This window comes from Pseudophryne corroboree (assembly GCF_028390025.1).
Source record: "Pseudophryne corroboree isolate aPseCor3 chromosome 1 unlocalized genomic scaffold, aPseCor3.hap2 SUPER_1_unloc_6, whole genome shotgun sequence".
NCBI lineage: Eukaryota > Metazoa > Chordata > Amphibia > Anura > Myobatrachidae > Pseudophryne > Pseudophryne corroboree.
This window is the reverse complement of record NW_026967471.1, coordinates 488979-509569: the sequence shown is the minus strand read 5'-3', so window position 1 is coordinate 509569 and position 20591 is coordinate 488979. Positions and strand designations below refer to the sequence as shown.

At 40.7% G+C, this 20591-nt stretch overlaps 1 protein-coding gene across 1 annotated transcript in view; it reads right to left on the bottom strand.

Moving 5' to 3' along the window:
• The window catches only part of LOC134982033 (vomeronasal type-2 receptor 26-like), a 151195-nt gene that overhangs the window by 96035 nt on the left and 34569 nt on the right, over window positions 1-20591 (bottom strand). Inside the window, exon 6 of the mRNA XM_063948679.1 lies at window positions 3775-4066. Coding sequence (XP_063804749.1) covers window positions 3775-4066 — 292 coding nt within the window. The remainder of the gene's footprint in view (window positions 1-3774; window positions 4067-20591) is intronic.

The window sequence follows — 20591 nt, the reverse complement described above, 5'->3', positions numbered from 1 at the left end:
CCTCCCAGTCTGGAGAACCAGAGATATAGAAAAAAGACTGGCACAGGCTGAGATGAGGTGGATTCACCGTTTGGGGACCCTTGTTCCGAGGGGCCTAAACGGTGAATTTGAACTCAAATGTTTCTTACCTTAACTAATTTTAATTCGTAAACTAACTGTTATGGTTTATTTATACTTGTTTATTATTCTATTTTTTGTATATACCTGGACTGAGCCCTAGGGCTTGTGGACTTTTTTCTGCTATGGACATTGTATACCACCTTGCTGAAAGAATTGTGCGACTGATCATCGAGTGGAACGCACGAAGGAGGACATTTCCGGCATTGGTGGAACGCATATGGGCCGCAGAGGACTTCCGCTTCCGGTAACGCGTCCGAGAACGGAAGCGCGTCACCGTTTTTTTTTGCCGATTAGCGGCAATGAACCCCAGCTGAGGACACTCGTTTGTAGGGTTTAAATAAGGGGACTCGAGCCATTTTAAACCACGCTTCTGACGAAGGACCAACGGTCCGAAATGCGTAGAGCGTGGCTCGTGTTTGCTGTGTGTCTCGTGGACTGATCCAATCTCCTGGGAGGACCTCTTGTATTGGGAGCCGTGTATCCGGAACCGGGACCCATCCTCACCACATACATCGGGTGTCAGAGGTTTCCCCCCTTTCTTGTGCCATCTGGATTGGTGATATATCCCACTGAGTATATGTTATGCTGTTTAATTTTGTCTTTCTGTAAGTGGAACCTTGAAAGAATAAAAAGTTGTCTTTATTTTAAGGACGTCTACACTATATCTGTTCCTTATAAGTATCTCTCAATTTGTCCCTTGCAACAGGGACTAGAGAGATACTTTTTTTCAGGTGTTCACGGCTATTCAGAAAAGATATAAGAACGGATGATCGACTATTCTATAAGGACTGAGCTGGATGCCTATGACTATTCCACTGGCATTTATTTCATCCATTAATAGGGTGATTTGTTTTTATTATTATTGTTGCACTGACAAAAGGTCTTCTCCTTTTTCATGGTGGTTGGAGAGCGCTATTATCTGTTCACACTATCTTCTTCCAAACTTTACCACAGAAGCTAGTGAACGATGCTGTAGATAATGGAAGCAATAACGATACCAGGACACCACTGGAAGCTGGAGGCAGAATAGAACCAATGCTGGAAGCCGATGTCAGGACGCAGCAGTAGAAAGCCAGGAAGCAGAGCTGGAACACTGCAGGATTCAGGCTGCACCGCAGGATGGTGATTGCTGCCGGTATTTTGTAGAAGCTGAATCACAGGAGCTGGAATATCTGGAAAGTCAAGCTGAGAATTCACCAATCAGGAGAGACATGTATGCAGGATTGACAACCAAAGCACAGACGATTATTCAGCCCTGGAGCAGGATATTTGTACCAGCTGATGAGCAAGGATTGGCTGGATAATTAAGGCAGAGTCCAGACTGCAGCGGATAGGCTGAAAACAACATGTGATGAAAAACAAACATGGCTGTGCCCATGTTTGAGTCTTTGTACTTACATGTGAGAACCGGCAGTAATGGCGGCGGAGGCCGCGCATGGTAGGAGACGCCGTACTTTAAACAAATGGATATTTTGTATAATGTGGCCGATGTACCGAGGAGCAAACTTCATACTTGGAACTCTTAAACTCAGATTTTTAGTAGACAGACAAATACGGTCACCTGGTTTGAGGGCTGGAATTGCTCTACCCTTCTTGTCTGCAAACTTTTTGTACCTTGAGGAAGCTTTCAAGAGAGCTGTCCGGATATTCTTCCAGTTTCTAGAAAACTGAAGAAAGGCGACATCAGCTGCAGGTACTGCTGTTGCTGGAAGCGGTTGAAACTCTGGAACCTTTGGATGGAGACCGTAGTTGGGAAAGAATAGTGTAGAAGAGGATGATGAGTAGTACTGGTTATTATGACATAATTCAGCCCATGGAAGAAGATGAATCCAGTCGTCTTAAGAAGATTGCCTGGATAATTAAGGCAGAGTCCAGAATGCAGCGGATAGGCTGAAAACAGCATGTGATGATAAACAAACATGGCTGCACCTATGTTTGAAACTGGAGAGAAAGTCTTTTTGAACTTTTTATGTGAGAATCGGTAGTAATGGCGGTGGAGGTCACGGAGGGCAAGAGACACCATACTTTAAACAAATGGATATTTTGTATAATGTTGCCATGCCAGCACTGCCGCGATCACAGAAGAGAACCTTGAGACACAGACCTGCAGCGCGCTGCCCGCAGACAGCACAGTTGGAATGCAGGCCTGGAATGCCAGGCCAGTTTCAGGAGTTACTTAGCAGGTAAATAATGGGGGCTAATAACCCGGATCTTGACACCTATGACACATTTATACAGGCTGTTACACAAACTTGATGTCTCCTGCCTAACACAAAAAGCAGATCCACACTGTATCTATAAGACCCAGCTAATTATCCCCCCCTATATAGGTGCACTCTCATTGGACGTCTGACCAAATCCTTCTACTATCAAACCACACTGCTAATGCCCGATCTCGTCCGATCTTGGAAGCGAAACAGTGTGGGCTGAGTTAGTACCTGAGGTGGAGACTCACAGGGAATACTCAGTGTTGTAGAACATCAATCATTGCATATGATGTGTGGTATGTGACTCCAACAGCAGCATCACCATTTGTTCCTATCCTTTTCTTTCTTTACCCTGGTATATCCTTTGATTTGTTTCTATTATTACTTATTGCCATAACAGCTGTTATTCCTTCATTAGGATTATGACAGAATCTAAAATCAATTGACTTAATTGATCTAATTAATACAGATCATCTGTACTGGCCGGGTGAGAAAGGGTTTATGACTTGCAGTGTCTCTACCCCTCTCCATCTCATTTCCTGAGGCAGGACCAGAACATTTTTATCTGGGATCATTCACATCTCCTCAACCAGGGGCAATTATATTCTTAATATTTCCAAATAAATTTTGTTTTATCTGCTGATTAATCAACCTAGTGTTATTCATTCTAGTTATTTAACTACCATTAATGAGTGCGCCCACACAAGAGCCTTCTTCTTTCTCCCTTTTGTTTATACATTTATACAGGCCCCTGTGGCCATTGCATTACCCCCTCCCAACTACTCAGCCATGGTGGCGTTTTCTTTTGGGTTTTCTGGGTTTGCAAAAACACAGGTGTGCCCAGGCATTTTTAAGGGGGCCTCTGACATCAGCGATGACCACTTCCAGCCTCTTGTGTCACAAGAATGACCTTGCCTTGCACAGATAGCAATTTGTGTGTGGTTTTGTGATCAGACTGCATATTGTGATGCATTCACAATTTCTGCAATGGGTATTTTTTCACTATTTCTGTGCAACAACTATTGTATTTGATCGCAACAACTACTTTGTAGTAGAAATTGCAATACTTAAGGTCTCCTGAGCAATTAAAGAACTCACAGGACAATTGTATTATTGCAGGATGTGTGTGCCCTTATAAGTAATGTGCATTATAGACTTGATTCCACTATGATAACATGCATAAAGCAAAGTATTGAAACCCAAGACCCCCAGTACCAGAGTTAGTCATATTATTCAGGAAGTATGTGCCACAATGATGAAATACCTCTATTTGTAATACAAATGCACCTCTATGGGAAAAATACAATGGTCAGGATATATTCAGCGGCCCCAATAGGCATAGAGAAGAACAACAGCCAATGAGAGAGAGGCACATTTTACAGAGAAATGTGGGGATATTAGCAGGTACTGTATAATAAAATACAGATAAAATACAGAGATCACTTACCTGTGGGTACTGGTACAGACTCAGTAACTGGGCCATCACATGGCTTGTATGAAAATCAGAATCACCAACAAATCCAAACACTTTCTCATGTTTCCTACAGGAATAATTAGGAGCCTCCATCATTTCTCCAGACATTATCTGCAGGACATAGCGTAAGGTTTTCTTTGCATCCCCACAAGTGTCATATATGTGATAACCCAGTGTCACATTGGGGAGAAGGTTGGGGTCCTTGTTAATTTCATCAATTGCAAAGATAAATGCCAGGATACTTCTGTACTCTTCAATGTCAGGTCTGCAAAATGTTGAGTATGTGCCACAATTAGTAAGCCAATCATTAACTGCAGATGTTTAGTTTCTGTAGCCCAATGTTTAGTCAGTACACTCAAGGGCAATAATTCATGGCGGACAGCTGCAAAATTTCTACCGGAAGTGTCTATCATGATCTCTACCAGATACACCTGAGTTTTGACTATACAATTTCATGGACATTCCTGTTTCAATATATTTAAAAAATCACTACTCCGGCATTTGATGAATGCTGCAGAGAGCCTCAGTTTGCCCGAATGTGTCTCTTTGGTTCCATAGCATAGACCATTACATGCTCATGGATGACCTAACCTCTTTCATAAAGTTACCTTCTTCTGATTTTGTGGCTACCTGGAATAACTGGTTAGCCTTTAAAGAAACCAGAGGATACGATGAACACATTTTCTTTTACTCATCTACACAGCGTGATTAACTCGAATGACTCTCTTCCCCTTCCAACTTCTGCCCCTTTCCTTCCCCTATTTCCTATCACCTTTCTTTTGTCTTTTCTTATCCATTCTTTTCCTATTTACTATAGTGATCCTAGTATTGCTTGTGCCAACCACTCACTCTTACTCTATGTTGTAAAAGAAAAAGTACATAGTGAGTATAAAGTCACAAATAAAGCATAATGATATTTAGTGCAGAAGTCTTCTTTTGCATTTTTTACAACTTCATCTCACACATAAGTAGAGGTCCGGTATGATATACCAACAGATGGGTTGCCGGCTGTGAGGCAGCGAGTCCCCTTGTGTGCTCGCCATGCTGTGGGCCTGGTGGCAAGCTTTGCTCATCACAGTTTCTATTGCCACTCAGTTGGTGGCGTGGAACCACCATCCGAGTAGCAATCATTGGTGGGTGTCAGTATGCTTGCCTTCAGCAAAATACCAGCTGTCTGGATACCGTCGCTGGTCTCCTGAACACCAAAATCCTGACCGCAAGCATTGTGACTGCACCCCAGAAGTATATAACATGCTAGCCCCAGTGGTCACTGCACCCTTACATTGTACTTTTGTTTCATTAGTGATGCCACTGAGATCTATATATAAGGAAAAATATACTTAGCGCTGCTGAGTCTCAGTGACTGTTTCTTGCAAATGTCGCTATTTGGCGCTAATTCAGACACATCTATATAATGTCACATCTGCAATCTGATCCACATTTTTATTTGTTCTTAATCATATTCTGTATAAATGTGTTAATATTTTTCACAGTCACTGATATATTATTATTTTTAGCATATATTCAGAATTTTGACGCTGTGTAATTCTTGTGGTTCTCTTTTTTGGAAGTTGCATTTTTCAGCTGTAAAAGGATGGTTCAGGCCCTACAGTATGTTGGTTATACAGCTAGCAATCGTTCTTTGTATAGTACAGTAAGTGTCTAGTACAGCAGCTGCAGAACCTCATTACTGCTGAACACAAATCATTATACTGTTCTATAATTCATATTATAATAACAAAGAAAAACAGACAAAGTAAATTTCAGGGTTAAAATATTATCAACAATTAATTTGGGTACATATCAGGATAACATTTTTAATCCATAAAATTGTGCAGCAACTATGACCATCAGGACACTAACAGCGTAAACTTCTCATGTACAGACCTCAGTCATCATAGTGTAATACTCACTCCAGATCTATCAGGCTGCAGCGATGTTCCCTGCTAGAGTCTCATCATATATACCTGTCACTGATCATTATAGTGTAATACTCACTCCAGATCTATCAGGCTGCAGCGATGTTACCTGCTAGAGTCTCATCATATATACCTGTCACTGATCATTATAGTGTAATACTCACTCCAGATCTATCAGGCTGCAGCGATGTTCCCTGCTAGAGTCTCATCATATATACCTGTCACTGATCATTATAGTGTAATACTCACTCCAGATCTATCAGGCTGCAGCGATGTTCCCTGCTAGAGTCTCATCATATATACCTGTCACTGATCATTATAGTGTAATACTCACTCCTGATCTATCAGGCTGCAGCGATGTTCCCTGCTAGAGTCTCATCATATATACCTGTCACTGATCATTATAGCGTAATACTCACTCCAGATCTATCAGGACTGCAGCGATGTTCCCTGCTAGAGTCTCATCATATATACCTGTCACTGATCATTATAGTGTAATACTCACTCCAGATCTATCAGGCTGCAGCAATGTTCCCTGCTAGAGTCTCATCATATATACCTGTCACTGATCATTATAGTGTAATACTCACTCCAGATCTATCAGGCTGCAGCGATGTTCCCTGCTAGAGTCTCATCATATATACCTGTCACTGATCATTATAGTGTAATACTCACTCCAGATCTATCAGGCTGCAGCGATGTTCCCTGCTAGAGTCTCATCATATATACCTGTCACTGATCCCTATAGTGTAATACTCACTCCAGATCTATCAGGACTGCAGCGATGTTCCCTGCTAGAGTCTCATCATATATACCTGTCACTGATCATTATAGTGTAATACTCACTCCAGATCTATCAGGCTGCAGCGATGTTCCCTGCTAGAGTCTCATCATATATGCCTGTCACTGATCATTATAGTGTAATACTCACTCCAGATCTATCAGGACTGCAGCGATGTTCCCTGCTAGAGTCTCATCATATATACCTGTCACTGATCATTATAGTGTAATACTCACTCCAGATCTATCAGGCTGCAGCGATGTTCCCTGCTAGAGTCTCATCATATATACCTGTCACTGATCATTATAGTGTAATACTCACTCCAGATCTATCAGGCTGCAGCGATGTTCCCTGCTAGAGTCTCATCATATATACCTGTCACTGATCATTATAGTGTAATACTCACTCCAGATCTATCAGGCTGCAGCGATGTTCCCTGCTAGAGTCTCATCATATATACCTGTCACTGATCATTATAGTGTAATACTCACTCCAGATCTATCAGGACTGCAGCGATGTTCCCTGCTAGAGTCTCATCATATATACCTGTCACTGATCATTATAGTGTAATACTCACTCCAGATCTATCAGGCTGCAGCGATGTTCCCTGCTAGAGTCTCATCATATATACCTGTCACTGATCATTATAGTGTAATACTCACTCCAGATCTATCAGGCTGCAGCGATGTTCCCTGCTAGAGTCTCATCATATATACCTGTCACTGATCATTATAGTGTAATACTCACTCCAGATCTATCAGGCTGCAGCGATGTTCCCTGCTAGAGTCTCATCATATATACCTGTCACTGATCATTATAGTGTAATACTCACTCCAGATCTATCAGGCTGCAGCGATGTTCCCTGCTAGAGTCTCATCATATATACCTGTCACTGATCATTATACAGTGTAATACTCACTCCAGATCTATCAGGCTGCAGCAATGTTCCCTGCTAGAGTCTCATCATATATACCTGTCACTGATCATTATAGTGTAATACTCACTCCAGATCTATCAGGGCTGCAGCGATGTTCCCTGCTAGAGTCTCATCATATATACCTGTCACTGATCATTATAGTGTAATACTCACTCCAGATCTATCAGGCTGCAGCGATGTTCCCTGCTAGAGTCTCATCATATATACCTGTCACTGATCATTATAGTGTAATACTCACTCCAGATCTATCAGGCTGCAGCGATATTCCCTGCTAGAGTCTCATCATATATACCTGTCACTGATCATTATAGTGTAATACTCACTCCAGATCTATCAGGGCTGCAGCGATGTTCCCTGCTAGAGTCTCATCATATATACCTGTCACTGATCATTATAGTGTAATACTCAAACCAGATCTATCAGGGCTGCAGCGATGTTCCCTGCTAGAGTCTCATCATAGATACCTGTCACTGATCAGTATACAGTGTAATACTCACTCCAGATCTATCAGGCTGCAGCGATGTTCCCTGCTAGAGTCTCATCATATATACCTGTCACTGATCATTATAGTGTAATACTCACTCCAGATCTATCATTCTGCAGCGATGTTCCCTGCTAGAGTCTCATCATATATACCTGTCACTGATCACTATAGTGTAATACTCACTCCAGATCTATCAGGACTGCAGCGATGTTCCCTGCTAGAGTCTCATCATATATACCTGTCACTGATCAGTATACAGTGTAATACTCACTCCAGATCTATCAGGCTGCAGCGATGTTCCCTGCTAGAGTCTCATCATATATACCTGTCACTGATCATTATAGTGTAATACTCACTCCAGATCTATCATTCTGCAGCGATGTTCCCTGCTAGAGTCTCATCATATATACCTGTCACTGATCACTATAGTGTAATACTCACTCCAGATCTATCAGGGCTGCAGCGATGTTCCCTGCTAGAGTCTCCTCATATATACCAGTCACTGATCATTATAGCGTAATACTCACTCCAGATCTATCAGGGCTGCAGCGATGTTACCTGCTAGAGTCTCATCATATATACCTGTCATTGATCATTATAGTGTAATACTCACTCCAGATCTATCAGGCTGCAGCGATGTTCCCTGCTAGAGTCTCATCATATATACCTGTCACTGATCATTATAGTGTAATACTCACTCCAGATCTATCAGGGCTGCAGCGATGTTCCCTGCTAGAGTCTCATCATATATACCAATCACTGATCATTACAGTGTAATACTCACTCCAGGGTCAATATTTACAATAAATTCGAGTTTGTCCATTTTTTTTTTCTAAGTCCCAACACGGGAATTCACTAAGCACAAATATCCGCAGTGTTTGGACTATTCGTAATGGTTTGAATGGCAAAGTTCAGAAATACGAATGAATAGACCATCGGTCAAACGCGGCTGTTATTTCATAGAACACGGGTATTCACTATTCATTCGTATTTGGGTGTTAGTCTGTGAGTGCTCAATTGCGGTCGTATTATTTTGCGAATCGCAAAAAAAAAACTGCAAAAAAATAGACCTGATTTTTTCTGCCGTGTTTACATGTGTTGACACTTACAAATCATTCACACCTGACTTATCATGCCTATAAAAGGGACACAAATTTGTCTCATCCAAAATATTGTATTGCCTTATGTTTGCTTGAGTAAATTTGGAGTTTTAAAAGTCAATACATATTTTTCAACATATATCCATTATTACACACATTAGTGTTAAAAGTTAAAATATTTTTCATTTTGTGGGTTCTGCCTCAGGTTTTTAAATATGATTACTCATTTTTAACACACACAAACATGCCACAACAATAATGTCATTCATTTTGGGTATTACATTTTAAAAATTTACACAAACATATTCGAACACTTTTACACAACTCTATTGTGTTTTTCTTGTAAAGTCGTCTACAGAAGAAATGTAAACCAGTTTTAATTCACATTGTAAGTTGCATTGGTCATGGATGATTCTGCCTGGCTGCCAATTATTGTGTCTGCAGGATCTGAGAATGATTGGAATCTAGAAAGAGTAATGCTTATAAAAAAAAATCAAGTGGTCTGTTTACTTCCTGCTAAACATATTCTGCCTGGCTGCCAATTATTGTGTCTGTAGGATCTGAGAATGATTGGAATCTAGAAAGAGTAATGATTATAAATAAATCAAGTGGTCTGTTTACTTCCTGCTAAACATATTCTGCCTGGCTGTCAATTATTGTGTCTGCAGGATCTGAGAATGATTGGAATCTAGAAAGAGTAATGATTAGAAAAAAATCAAGTGTCCTGGTTACTTCCTGCTAACATCTATGTGCAACTCAAACAACATTTCCTTCCTCCCAAAAAATTCAAAGATGGTAAAGAATAAATGTGCGTACAAATTTCCTGTTGTTGTTTGTACCACTTATAATTAATTATGTTGTACAAATTGTCAAGGAGCTAAGTGTTATATGTATTATGACAAACATACACTTACTAAGTATTTTGATTAACTTCTCTGAAATTAAAAATGTGAGGTTTATTTGTTAAGTTTTTTTGGGTGGCTGCTTGTCCTGCCCTTTGCCTTTAACACTGTCATGTTGGCATGCTCTGGTGGAGCGTCTTGGTGGTGATGACACTGGCATGATATTTGGAGTAGTCATACCAGAACTGCTGCTTGTTTGCTGTTGGTGCATGGATCTGAGTGTTTCATTGAGGTTAGTGAGGGTGGCATTGAGTTCATTAGTAGCAGCATTTTGATTGTCTACAATTCGGAATAAAGATTAATTTATATTTTGATTGTTTTGAAAAATGTTGATATAGCTTTGCTGATGTCTGTGCTGTTCTTCCATTAGTCTGTGCTGTTCTTCCATTATGCGCTGTAAGTTGCCCATGGCATGTGTTCCATGGTATTGCCAATTCTCGTGGTTTGTTCATTTTGTCGACTCATATTTTGGATAATTCTTTTGAGGTGACATGGTAGGCTTGCAAACATTTGTGTCTGCCTACACAGGCAATCTTCATTAGTGGCCTGCTGTCTAGCCCAAATGTTCTAAAACACGTGATCAGGACCTTGTGTTACTGGTGTTGTTGGGCTGTGTTGTGGTGGTGGTGTGCTTTGATGTGGTGGTGTACTCACAGGTGCTGGGGGGCTGATTCCTTGGCTTAATGGCTGCATTTCTAACATGATTGTCTCATCCATATCACTGTGTTGCTGTTGTTGTGGAGGGAAGCTGATACCAGGACTAGAAGCTGTAATTTAAAAAAAATATCCGTTAGTTATTAGTGATGAGCGGGTTCGGTTCCTCGGAATCCGAACCCCCCCGAACCTCACCTATTTTACACGGTTCCGAGGCAGACTCGGATCCTCCCGCCTTGCTCGGTTAACCCGAGCGCGCCCGAACGTCATCATCCCGCTGTCGGAATTTTGCGAGATTCGGATTCTATATAAGGAGCCGCGCTTCGCCGCCATTTTTCACTCGTGCATTGGAAATGATAGTGAGAGGATGTGTCTGGCATCCTCTCAGTTTTGTTCAGGGGGCTGCAAATATCTGTGCTCACTGCTTTATTGTGTGGACTGGGTAAATAGGAGGAGTATAGTGCAGAGTTTTGCTGACCAGTGACCACCAGTATTATACGTTCTCTGCCTAAAAAATGCTCCAAATCTGTGCTCAGTGTGCTGCATATATCTGTGCTCAGACTGCTTTATTGTGGGGACTGGGGACCAGCAGTATTATATAGGAGGAGTACAGTGCAGAGTTTTACTGACCAGTGACCACCAGTATTATATGTTCTCTGCCTGAAAAACGCTCCATATCTGTGCTCAGTGTGCTGCATATATCTGTGCTCACACTGCTTTATTGTAGGGACTGGGGACCAAAGGTATTATATAGGAGGAGTACAGTGCAGAGTTTTGTTGACCAGTGATCACCAGTATTATATGTTCTCTGCCTGAAAAACGCTCCATATCTGTGCTCAGTGTGTTGCAAATATCTGTGCTCACACTGCTTTATTGTGGGGACTGGGGACCAGCAGCATTATATAGGAGGAGTACAGTGCAGAGTTTTGCTGACCAGTGACCACCAGTATTATACGTTCTCTGCCTGAAAAACGCTCCATATCTGTGCTCAGTGTGCTGCATATATCTGTGCTCACACTGCTTTATTGTGGGGACTGGGGACCACCAGTATTATATAAGAGGAGTACAGAGCAGAGTTTTGCTGACCAGTGACCAGTGACCACCAGTAGTATACGTTCTCTGCCTGAAAAACGCTCTATATCTGTGCTCAGTGTGCTGCATATATCTGTGCTCACACTGCTTTTTTGTGGGGACTGGGGACCACCAGTATTATATAGGAGGAGTACAGTGCAGAGTTTTGCTGACCAGTGACCAGTGACCACCAGTATTATACGTTCTCTGCCTGAAAAACGCTCCATATCTATGCTGCATTGTAGTATATAGTAGGAGTACAGTGCATAATTTTGCTGACCACCAGTATATAATATATAACAGTACGGTACAGAAGGCCACTGCTCTACCTACCTCTGTGTCGTCAAGTATACAATCCATCCATACTTGTGGTGTATTTCAGTTTTGAACAGTTTGCTGACCACCAGTATATAATATATAGCAGTACGGTACAGAAGGCCACTGTTCTACCTACCTCTGTGTCGTCAAGTATACTAACCACCCATACTGTACCTGTGGTGCATTTCAGTTGTGCGCAGTATATATAGTAGTAGGCCATTGCTATTGATACTGGCATATAATTCCACACATTAAAAAATGGAGAACAAAAATGTGGAGGGTAAAATAGGGAAAGATCAAGATCCACTTCCACCTCGTGCTGAAGCTGCTGCCATTAGTCATGGCCGAGACGATGAAATGCCATCAACGTCGTCTGCCAAGGCCAATGCCCAATATCATAGTAGAGAGCATGTAAAATCCAAAAAACAAAAGTTCAGTAAAATGACCCAAAAATCAAAATTAAAAGCGTCTGATGAGAAGCGTAAACTTGCCAATATGCCATTTACGACACGGAGTGGCAAGGAACGGCTGAGGCCCTGGCCTATGTTCATGGCTAGTGGTTCAGATTCACATGAGGATGGAAGCACTCATCCTCTCGCTAGAAAACTGCAGTGCCACTCCTTGATGTACCAGGTGTTTGTGTTGGCCACTTGGGTCGCTTAGCTTAGTCACACAGCTACCTCATTGTGCCTCTTTTTTTCTTTGCATCATGTGCTGTTTGGGGACTATTTTTTTAATCTGTCATCCTGTCTGACACTGCAGTGACACTCCTAGATGGGCCAGGTGTTTGTGTTGGCCACTTGGGTCGCTTAGCTTAGTCACACAGCTACCTCATTGTGCCTCTTTTTTTCTTTGCATCATGTGCTGTTTGGGGACTATTTTTTTAATCTGTCATCCTGTCTGACACTGCAGTGACACTCCTAGATGGGCCAGGTGTTTGTGTCGGCCACTTGGGTCGCTTAGCTTAGTCACACAGTGACATTGGTGCACCTCTTTTTTTCTTTGCATCATGTGCTGTTTGGGGACTATTTTTTAAATCTGCCATCCTGTCTGACACTGCAGTGCCACTCCTAGATGGGCCAGGTGTTTGTGTCGGCCACTTGGGTCGCTTAGCTTAGTCATCCAGCGACCTCTCGCAAATTTTAGGACTAAAAATAATATTGTGAGGTGTGAGGTGTTCAGAAAAAACTGGAAATGAGTGGAAATTATGGTTATTGAGGTTATTAATACTATGGGATCAAAATGACCCCCAAATTCTATGATTGAAGCTGTTTTTGAGGGGTTTTTGTAAAAAAACACCCGAATCCAAAACACACCCGAATCCGACAAAAAATTTTCAGGGAGGTTTTGCCAAAACGCGTCCGAATCCAAAACACGGCCGCGGAACCGAATCCAAAACCAAAACACAAAACCCGAAAAATATCCGGTGCACATCACTATTAGTTATCCATATGTTTGATAAATTATAACAAATCACTACATATGGAACACATGTCATTGACTGTTGCTTTCAGATATCCTGGCTAGCACCATCATCACTCATAACTTAAATACATACATATGACTGTTTGTGGCAAATGTGTCTGGTTACTTCATTGTGAAAGCAAACACATGAGTTTTATTGTAGATCAGACATACTCCACCATAAAAACACATTGTAATCCATAATGTGTTACCTTATAGCTTTTCAAAAACAAATATAGTAATGTTTTTATATGTATTTGGCAATGTTAGGTCAAACACACATGTGAAAATGTGTTAAACAACCTTACTATTTTCCAAAATTACACATGAGTTTCTCTTGCAGCATCTTCCACACAATGTGCTACTGTATGGCTGAAGTGGACATACATATCTTTACAGGATGTGGACAAGGCCATTTTGCTAGGATTCCATTTCATGTTTTACTGACTTCGGTAAGTATATCTGATTTTGATGTGTTTGGACTTAATGCATTTAAGTAAAAGTTTTATTATGATCAGAAATTTAATAAATTTATTTCAGTTTGATACTCACAATCAAGATGAGGGGAGTGTGGTTCGCGTCTTGGAGGTGTGTCCAAAATTTGGAGTGGGGGGACCGAACATACTGTCGATAATCTTCGTGGCGGGGTAGCCTGCTGTGGTTGGTCCTGGACATCACACCTTGCTTTCTTTGCTGCCACATGTTTTTTTTTGGTGGTGTGTTACATAAGTCCGCCTTCTGCTGCTCCAGACTTCTTTTGATGGATCTAGTATTGAAAGTTAAATTTTGTTATGGCCATTCCTTTACGAACATACCCTATACTACAATAGACACTTTACCTGCTTCCGTAGCGTCGTCATCATCATCAGATATAGGACGACCAGTACTGCTTTTTTCCAACACTGTAAAAAAAAAAAAAAAAAATGTATTCATGCTATTGTTGATACATCCACCCATTATGCTTATAAACCTTAAATCTGTTAAAAATGCTTGTTTTTTTTATTAAATAAAACATAAGAACCGTAAACCAAAAAACCACTACATAAAACAATAAACATTGTCCAATAGCCACATTCACTATGGAAAGTGCAACACAGGAAAACATGTACAGGACACAGACATAGGACACAAGTAAAAATACATACACTAACAACCAAAAATACACATCTTCATTTTGTAATGAAAGGAAACAATTTACAGATGCAATAAGGGAATTGCTCTGTGATGTGGCACTCCAAACACACATTACCACTATATGAGCCAAACAAAAACAAAACCCAAATAAAAAATAAAAAAATAAAAAAATTAGACTGCAGTGTAGTGTCAGGGTACAAATACAGACTCAAACTGAACAAACAAATAGTGGGATTTAAAAAAAAAAAAAAAAACATTCAGTACTAATGACATTACACATGTAAGTGGTTTCCAAACCACTTTCCACTACTCCAGCCTCTAACATGACAACCACTGTTTTTGCAACATTGCACATAGATAACCTAAATATAAAATCTAGTCCAAATTGAAAACTTAAAAATGTGCAAAAGGAAAACATTATTGCAGGACAATTCAATGACACACCAAGTCCAAACTACACATGGAAAATATACAGAAAAAAAACACATGACATACAATAAAGTAAGGTGTGACATTGGCTTTTGTAGAAAACATTACCAAAAACAATGTATTTGCTGACACACACTTGAAGATGGGAGTAATATGCAACGTCACATGACAGACATTTGAAAAACAAAACAAAAAAAACAGAAGTAAGGTAAGGCAAATACAAATGCTCACCATTCTTCCTGGGCCTATCTGAATCCCGGACATGGGTCGCAGAGACAACTTCAGGAGGTTTTACACTCTGCATGGGCTCCTCATAGTCCAGATATCTTGAAATATAGGGCTGGTCACCACCGGTTTTTCGAGCCGACTTCGCCTCCTTGGCCATTTTGGACTTGATTCGTTGCTTTATGTCAAAGTACCGTTTGCGGCACGTGTGCTCCGTCCGCTTGACCACCCCCTCACTATTGACAGCAGCAACAACTTTCGCCCACAACACTGTCTTCTTCCATGTTGGCACCTTGGCGGGCTCAGGCCCAAATAGCTGCCGCTGATACTTCATCAGCTCCAGCACCAATGCCACATTTTCTGCATAACTAAACTTGACATTCCACCCAGTCTTAGTAGTGGTGCGTGGCTGCAGAGCTGTCTGAATGTCACTATCACTGTCACTTGAGGCTGCTGCAGCAACCTTACCCACCTCCTCCACCTATCTAACCTCACTCACACTCACCTCCTCCACCTGACCGACCTCTTCCTCCTCACTCACACCCTCTACCACACCCACCTCTGAGTCACACATAATTGTGTGTCTAAACACTTAACACAGAAAAAAAAAGACAAACAACACACTCCTCCACTACCACTGCACAACTTTCACACACACACACACACACACACACACACACACACACACACACACACACACACACAAACACTGACAAGGGACTATAAAGAAAAAAAACTTGGACAAAAAAATTAGACAAAACCACAAAAGACAAGACTACAAGAATGACAAGACTACTTTCTAAAACAATACTACACTCAGAAATCGCAAACAACACTCCTCACCAAACCAAAAACTCACCTACCTCCTCAGCACAACCTCCCTACTCACCACTAACTAAACCCACGTGGTGCGGACGGTTTGGGGCGTATTTATGTGGTTGCACACAGACACTCCTACATATGAAACACAACCAATCACGAATGTGGATGAAAAACAAAACTAAAAATGAAAATGCGGCCGGGGTTTAAAAAAAAACATGCCGCGTTTAACTTAGAAAATAAACCAGAAAAAACAACAAAAACACGTACGCAAACGACAATGACGGCCGTAAATGTGCCAAAAAAAAACCGACTGGCATCGACATCGGAAAAAACGATAACCATAAAGTCGACTGCTTCGTAACTTTGCGTATATAGTTTCAAAAAGTTGCATGAAAATGCACCTGATACAAAACGACTTAAAACACTACACAAACCGACTCAAACACGGATATTAGGAAATAATTAAATATAGGCCCAGATCTATCAGGGCTGCAGCGATGTTCCCTGCTAGAGTCTCATCATATATACCTGTCACTGATCATTATAGTGTAATACTCACTCCAGATCTATCAGGCTGCAGCGATGTTCCCTGCTAGAGTCTCATCATATATACCTGTCACTGATCATTATAGTGTAATACTCACTCCAGATCTATCAGGACTGCAGTGATGTTCCCTGCTAGAGTCTCATCATATATACCTGTCACTGATCACTATAGTGTAATACTCACTCCAGATCTATCAGGGCTGCAGCGATGTTCCCTGCTAGAGTCTCATCATATATACCTGTCACTGATCATTATAGTGTAATACTCACTCCAGATCTATCAGGCTGCAGCAATGTTCCCTGCTAGAGTCTCATCATATATACCTGTCACTGATCATTATAGTGTAATACTCACTCCAGATCTATCAGGACTGCAGCGATGTTCCCTGCTAGAGTCTCATCATATATACCTGTCACTGATCATTATAGTGTAATACTCACTCCAGATCTATCAGGCTGCAGCGATGTTCCCTGCTAGAGTCTCATCATATATACCTGTCACTAATCATTATAGTGTAATACTCACTCCAGATCTATCAGGCTGCAGCGATGTTCCCTGCTAGAGTCTCATCATATATACCTGTCACTGATCATTATAGTGTAATACTCACTCCAGATCTATCAGGCTGCAGCGATGTTCTCTGCTAGAGTCTCATCATATATACCTGTCACTGATCATTATAGTGTAATACTCACTCCAGATCTATCAGGCTGCAGCAATGTTCCCTGCTAGAGTCTCATCATATATACCTGTCACTGATCATTATAGTGTAATACTCACTCCTGATCTATCAGGGCTGCAGCGATATTCCCTGCTAGAGTCTCATCATATATACCAGTCACTGATCATTATAGTGTAATACTCACTCCAGATCTATCAGGCTGCAGCGATGTTCCCTGCTATAGTCTCATCATATATACCTGTCACTGATCATTATAGTGTAATACTCACTCCAGATCTATCAGGCTGCAGCGATGTTCCCTGCTAGAGTCTCATCATATATACCTGTCACTGATCATTATAGTGTAATACTCACTCCAGATCTATCAGGCTGCAGCGATGTTCCCTGCTAGAGTCTCATCATATATACCTGTCACTGATCAGTATACTGTAATACTCACTCCAGATCTATCAGGCTGCAGCGATGTTCCCTGCTAGAGTCTCATCATATATACCTGTCACTGATCAGTATAGTGTAATACTCACTCCAGATCTATCAGGCTGCAGCGATGTTCCCTGCTAGAGTCTCATCATATATACCTGTCACTGATCAGTATACAGTGTGTGACTGTTACACAGCGTGTGTGACATATACAGCAATGAGACACTGTGACACTGTCACCTCTGCAGAACTGTCACAGCGTTAGTCACACTCACACCTGGAGAGACACCTGGTGGTAGCTGCACACATGTTGTGGGGTCTCTCAGTACATGTATGTAATAGGTGGTGTGTTGTTGGGAAATGTGTTGTCCCTATTTCACTATTTTAATATGTTTTCCCTAGATAACAAAGCAAACAGAAAGACCCCTGTAAAACAAGCAATTACAGTATATAGTTAAAATACAGAAAATACACTAAAAAAGACTTACGCTACACATATAGTGCTGAATGTAGACATGTCATATGCAGATTCATACTCTATGGTTTTGAAATGTGCAGATAATAGTCCTCCAACAATGATGTTTCCATCTTGGTAATATTTAAACTCAAATGCAGACTTTTCTGCCGCAAGGTGACACTGACTGGCTGAGTCTTGTGTTATACTCCCATAACATATTATCAGCAGGATAACTGACCACAGGTAACAGGCAGAGTGTACAGGAGACCAGGACATGACACACACAGGCTCTGCTCAGTCAGTATAATCCCTGACAGCTCTGCAGCTCCTCAGTGCTGCAGTTTATATACATTATCTGGGACTGATATAGGCTCAGAGCTGCAGCTGCAGAATGATAAACAATTGTAATAATTGTATCTTTAAATTCAAGAATAACATCTATATTTAATTGTGTTTTAATTTTTATAATAAGATATCTTTGTTACCTTAATTTTAAGATCTGTGTTTCATCCCGGATGAGTTTAAGACAATTTATAAACAGAAAAACATGGTTTTCAGAGCTCCAGATGAAGGAACTGATGTAGAACTACATGTGTCATTGTGTATTACGTGTATTGTGTACATTTTCTGAGAAGTTGAGATTATTTCTAATAAATATTTAAAATGCCAGCATTAATATATGCTGCGGACGCAAGTCGCATTTTATTACCATGTACGATAAAAGTGCGCTGTACATCTCAAACACTACATCCCTTAAGAGAAAACAAGCTCTTGCACACATTGTATTACTGAGGTCCAACACTCAGAGATGTATTTGATATTAAAAGGGTATGCATACCATATAACACATGTACAGTATATATATGTTTACAGTTGCAATTACACAAGAAGCAGTTGTAGTTACATAAGGATCAATTACAGCCAGCAAACTTCACCCTGTCCCATGCTCAATGCACAGTCTGCTCCATCTTTGAATCTGCCCCAACAGCAACTAACAAAATAACACAGAACTTCTTGGGTGAGGGAAAATACCTATATATTGTGTATTGGGAGAAGTACATGTCTGGGACTGAGTCTTTTGTTATGGGTCCAAGGGAGGGTGATCTCTCATTCATGATGTGTTATTTGTCAGTTCATATGCAAGCAATGTCCTGCCTTGAATATCACATCATAGGGATTAGCCATTCTGTCTTTCAGGAAGTTCTTTGTTAAATTTAAAATTGTGGCTTCATATTCCTGCATTTAATCATAACTAATCGTTGCAATGTGCTATAATCTACCCATTGCTATCAAATTAACACACTCATTCCCCTGATCATTTTGACAGCAAGCATGACATGTTTAACATGTTCCGTTCCAATAATACACATGTATATGATGTTATAACTCTCCTATATAAATACATTATAATGTCTGGTGCTTGACATGTTTAATTTATGTGTTGTATGAAATATGTGTTGAATATATCTTTCTGGTTTGTCTGTGTGAATGTGTATGCTACCATATATCGCTGTGCACACTACTATCTGTTCGGAGTTTTATGTGCTGTGTATGTAATATTTTTGACTTTGACAGTTCACCCTTTGTCAGTAGACAATAACTGTCATAACTTACTAAACATAATTAAAAAAATATATATTTCAAACACATAATCTGTGACCTAGACACACATATGTATTAATTTAGCTAATCAGACATTGACTATATTTGGGGAAGACAGGGAGGAGGAAGAGACATCCTCTATATGTACTCGGTGGGCACGGGACCACTTGTTAGGTGTGGGATGACATTTAACCTATTGAATTTGCTGGGACAGTGATATGGCCTATGATGTCTGATTTGAACGAACGTTGCACAAATACATGCACCTACATCTTTGTACACTGATGTTCGGAATCGATAGAGGTTTTGCTGGGTAGAGGGAGAAAACACAAACAAATCGTGAAAGAGACATATAAAATTTTCCTGCTATGTATTCCTATCATTCCCTGAACATTGTTTTCATTTCTGGAATGTATGCTAGGTCTGTTTCATCATTGAACAAGGGTTATTATTTCAGGTAGTGTCCTTCCTAGATAACATAAACCTTTGGAGTTTGGGGAGAGCCACTCATACACTTTTCTTCCACATATATTAATGAGTTCTTTATCTGTTATGTGTGAAAAAGCCATTGTCTTATTGTTCCTGATTACCTCCCAATTTTCTGATTTCCTGAAAGTGGTGAGATTTAAACATACCAGGGATTTATCTATGGTACTGGTGGATTTAAAAAGACTAGGGGGTCTAGTTATAATATATTCCTTCTCTACCGGTCCCCCCCTCCATGTAATTCAAGTACCTCAGCTAACGCTAAAGAATATGGCACTAATACTGCATTATTCGGTCTTAGAGGTACCTGTGAGCACATTCAACATTCCGTTTGGTTTAAGAACTTACCCACTAGT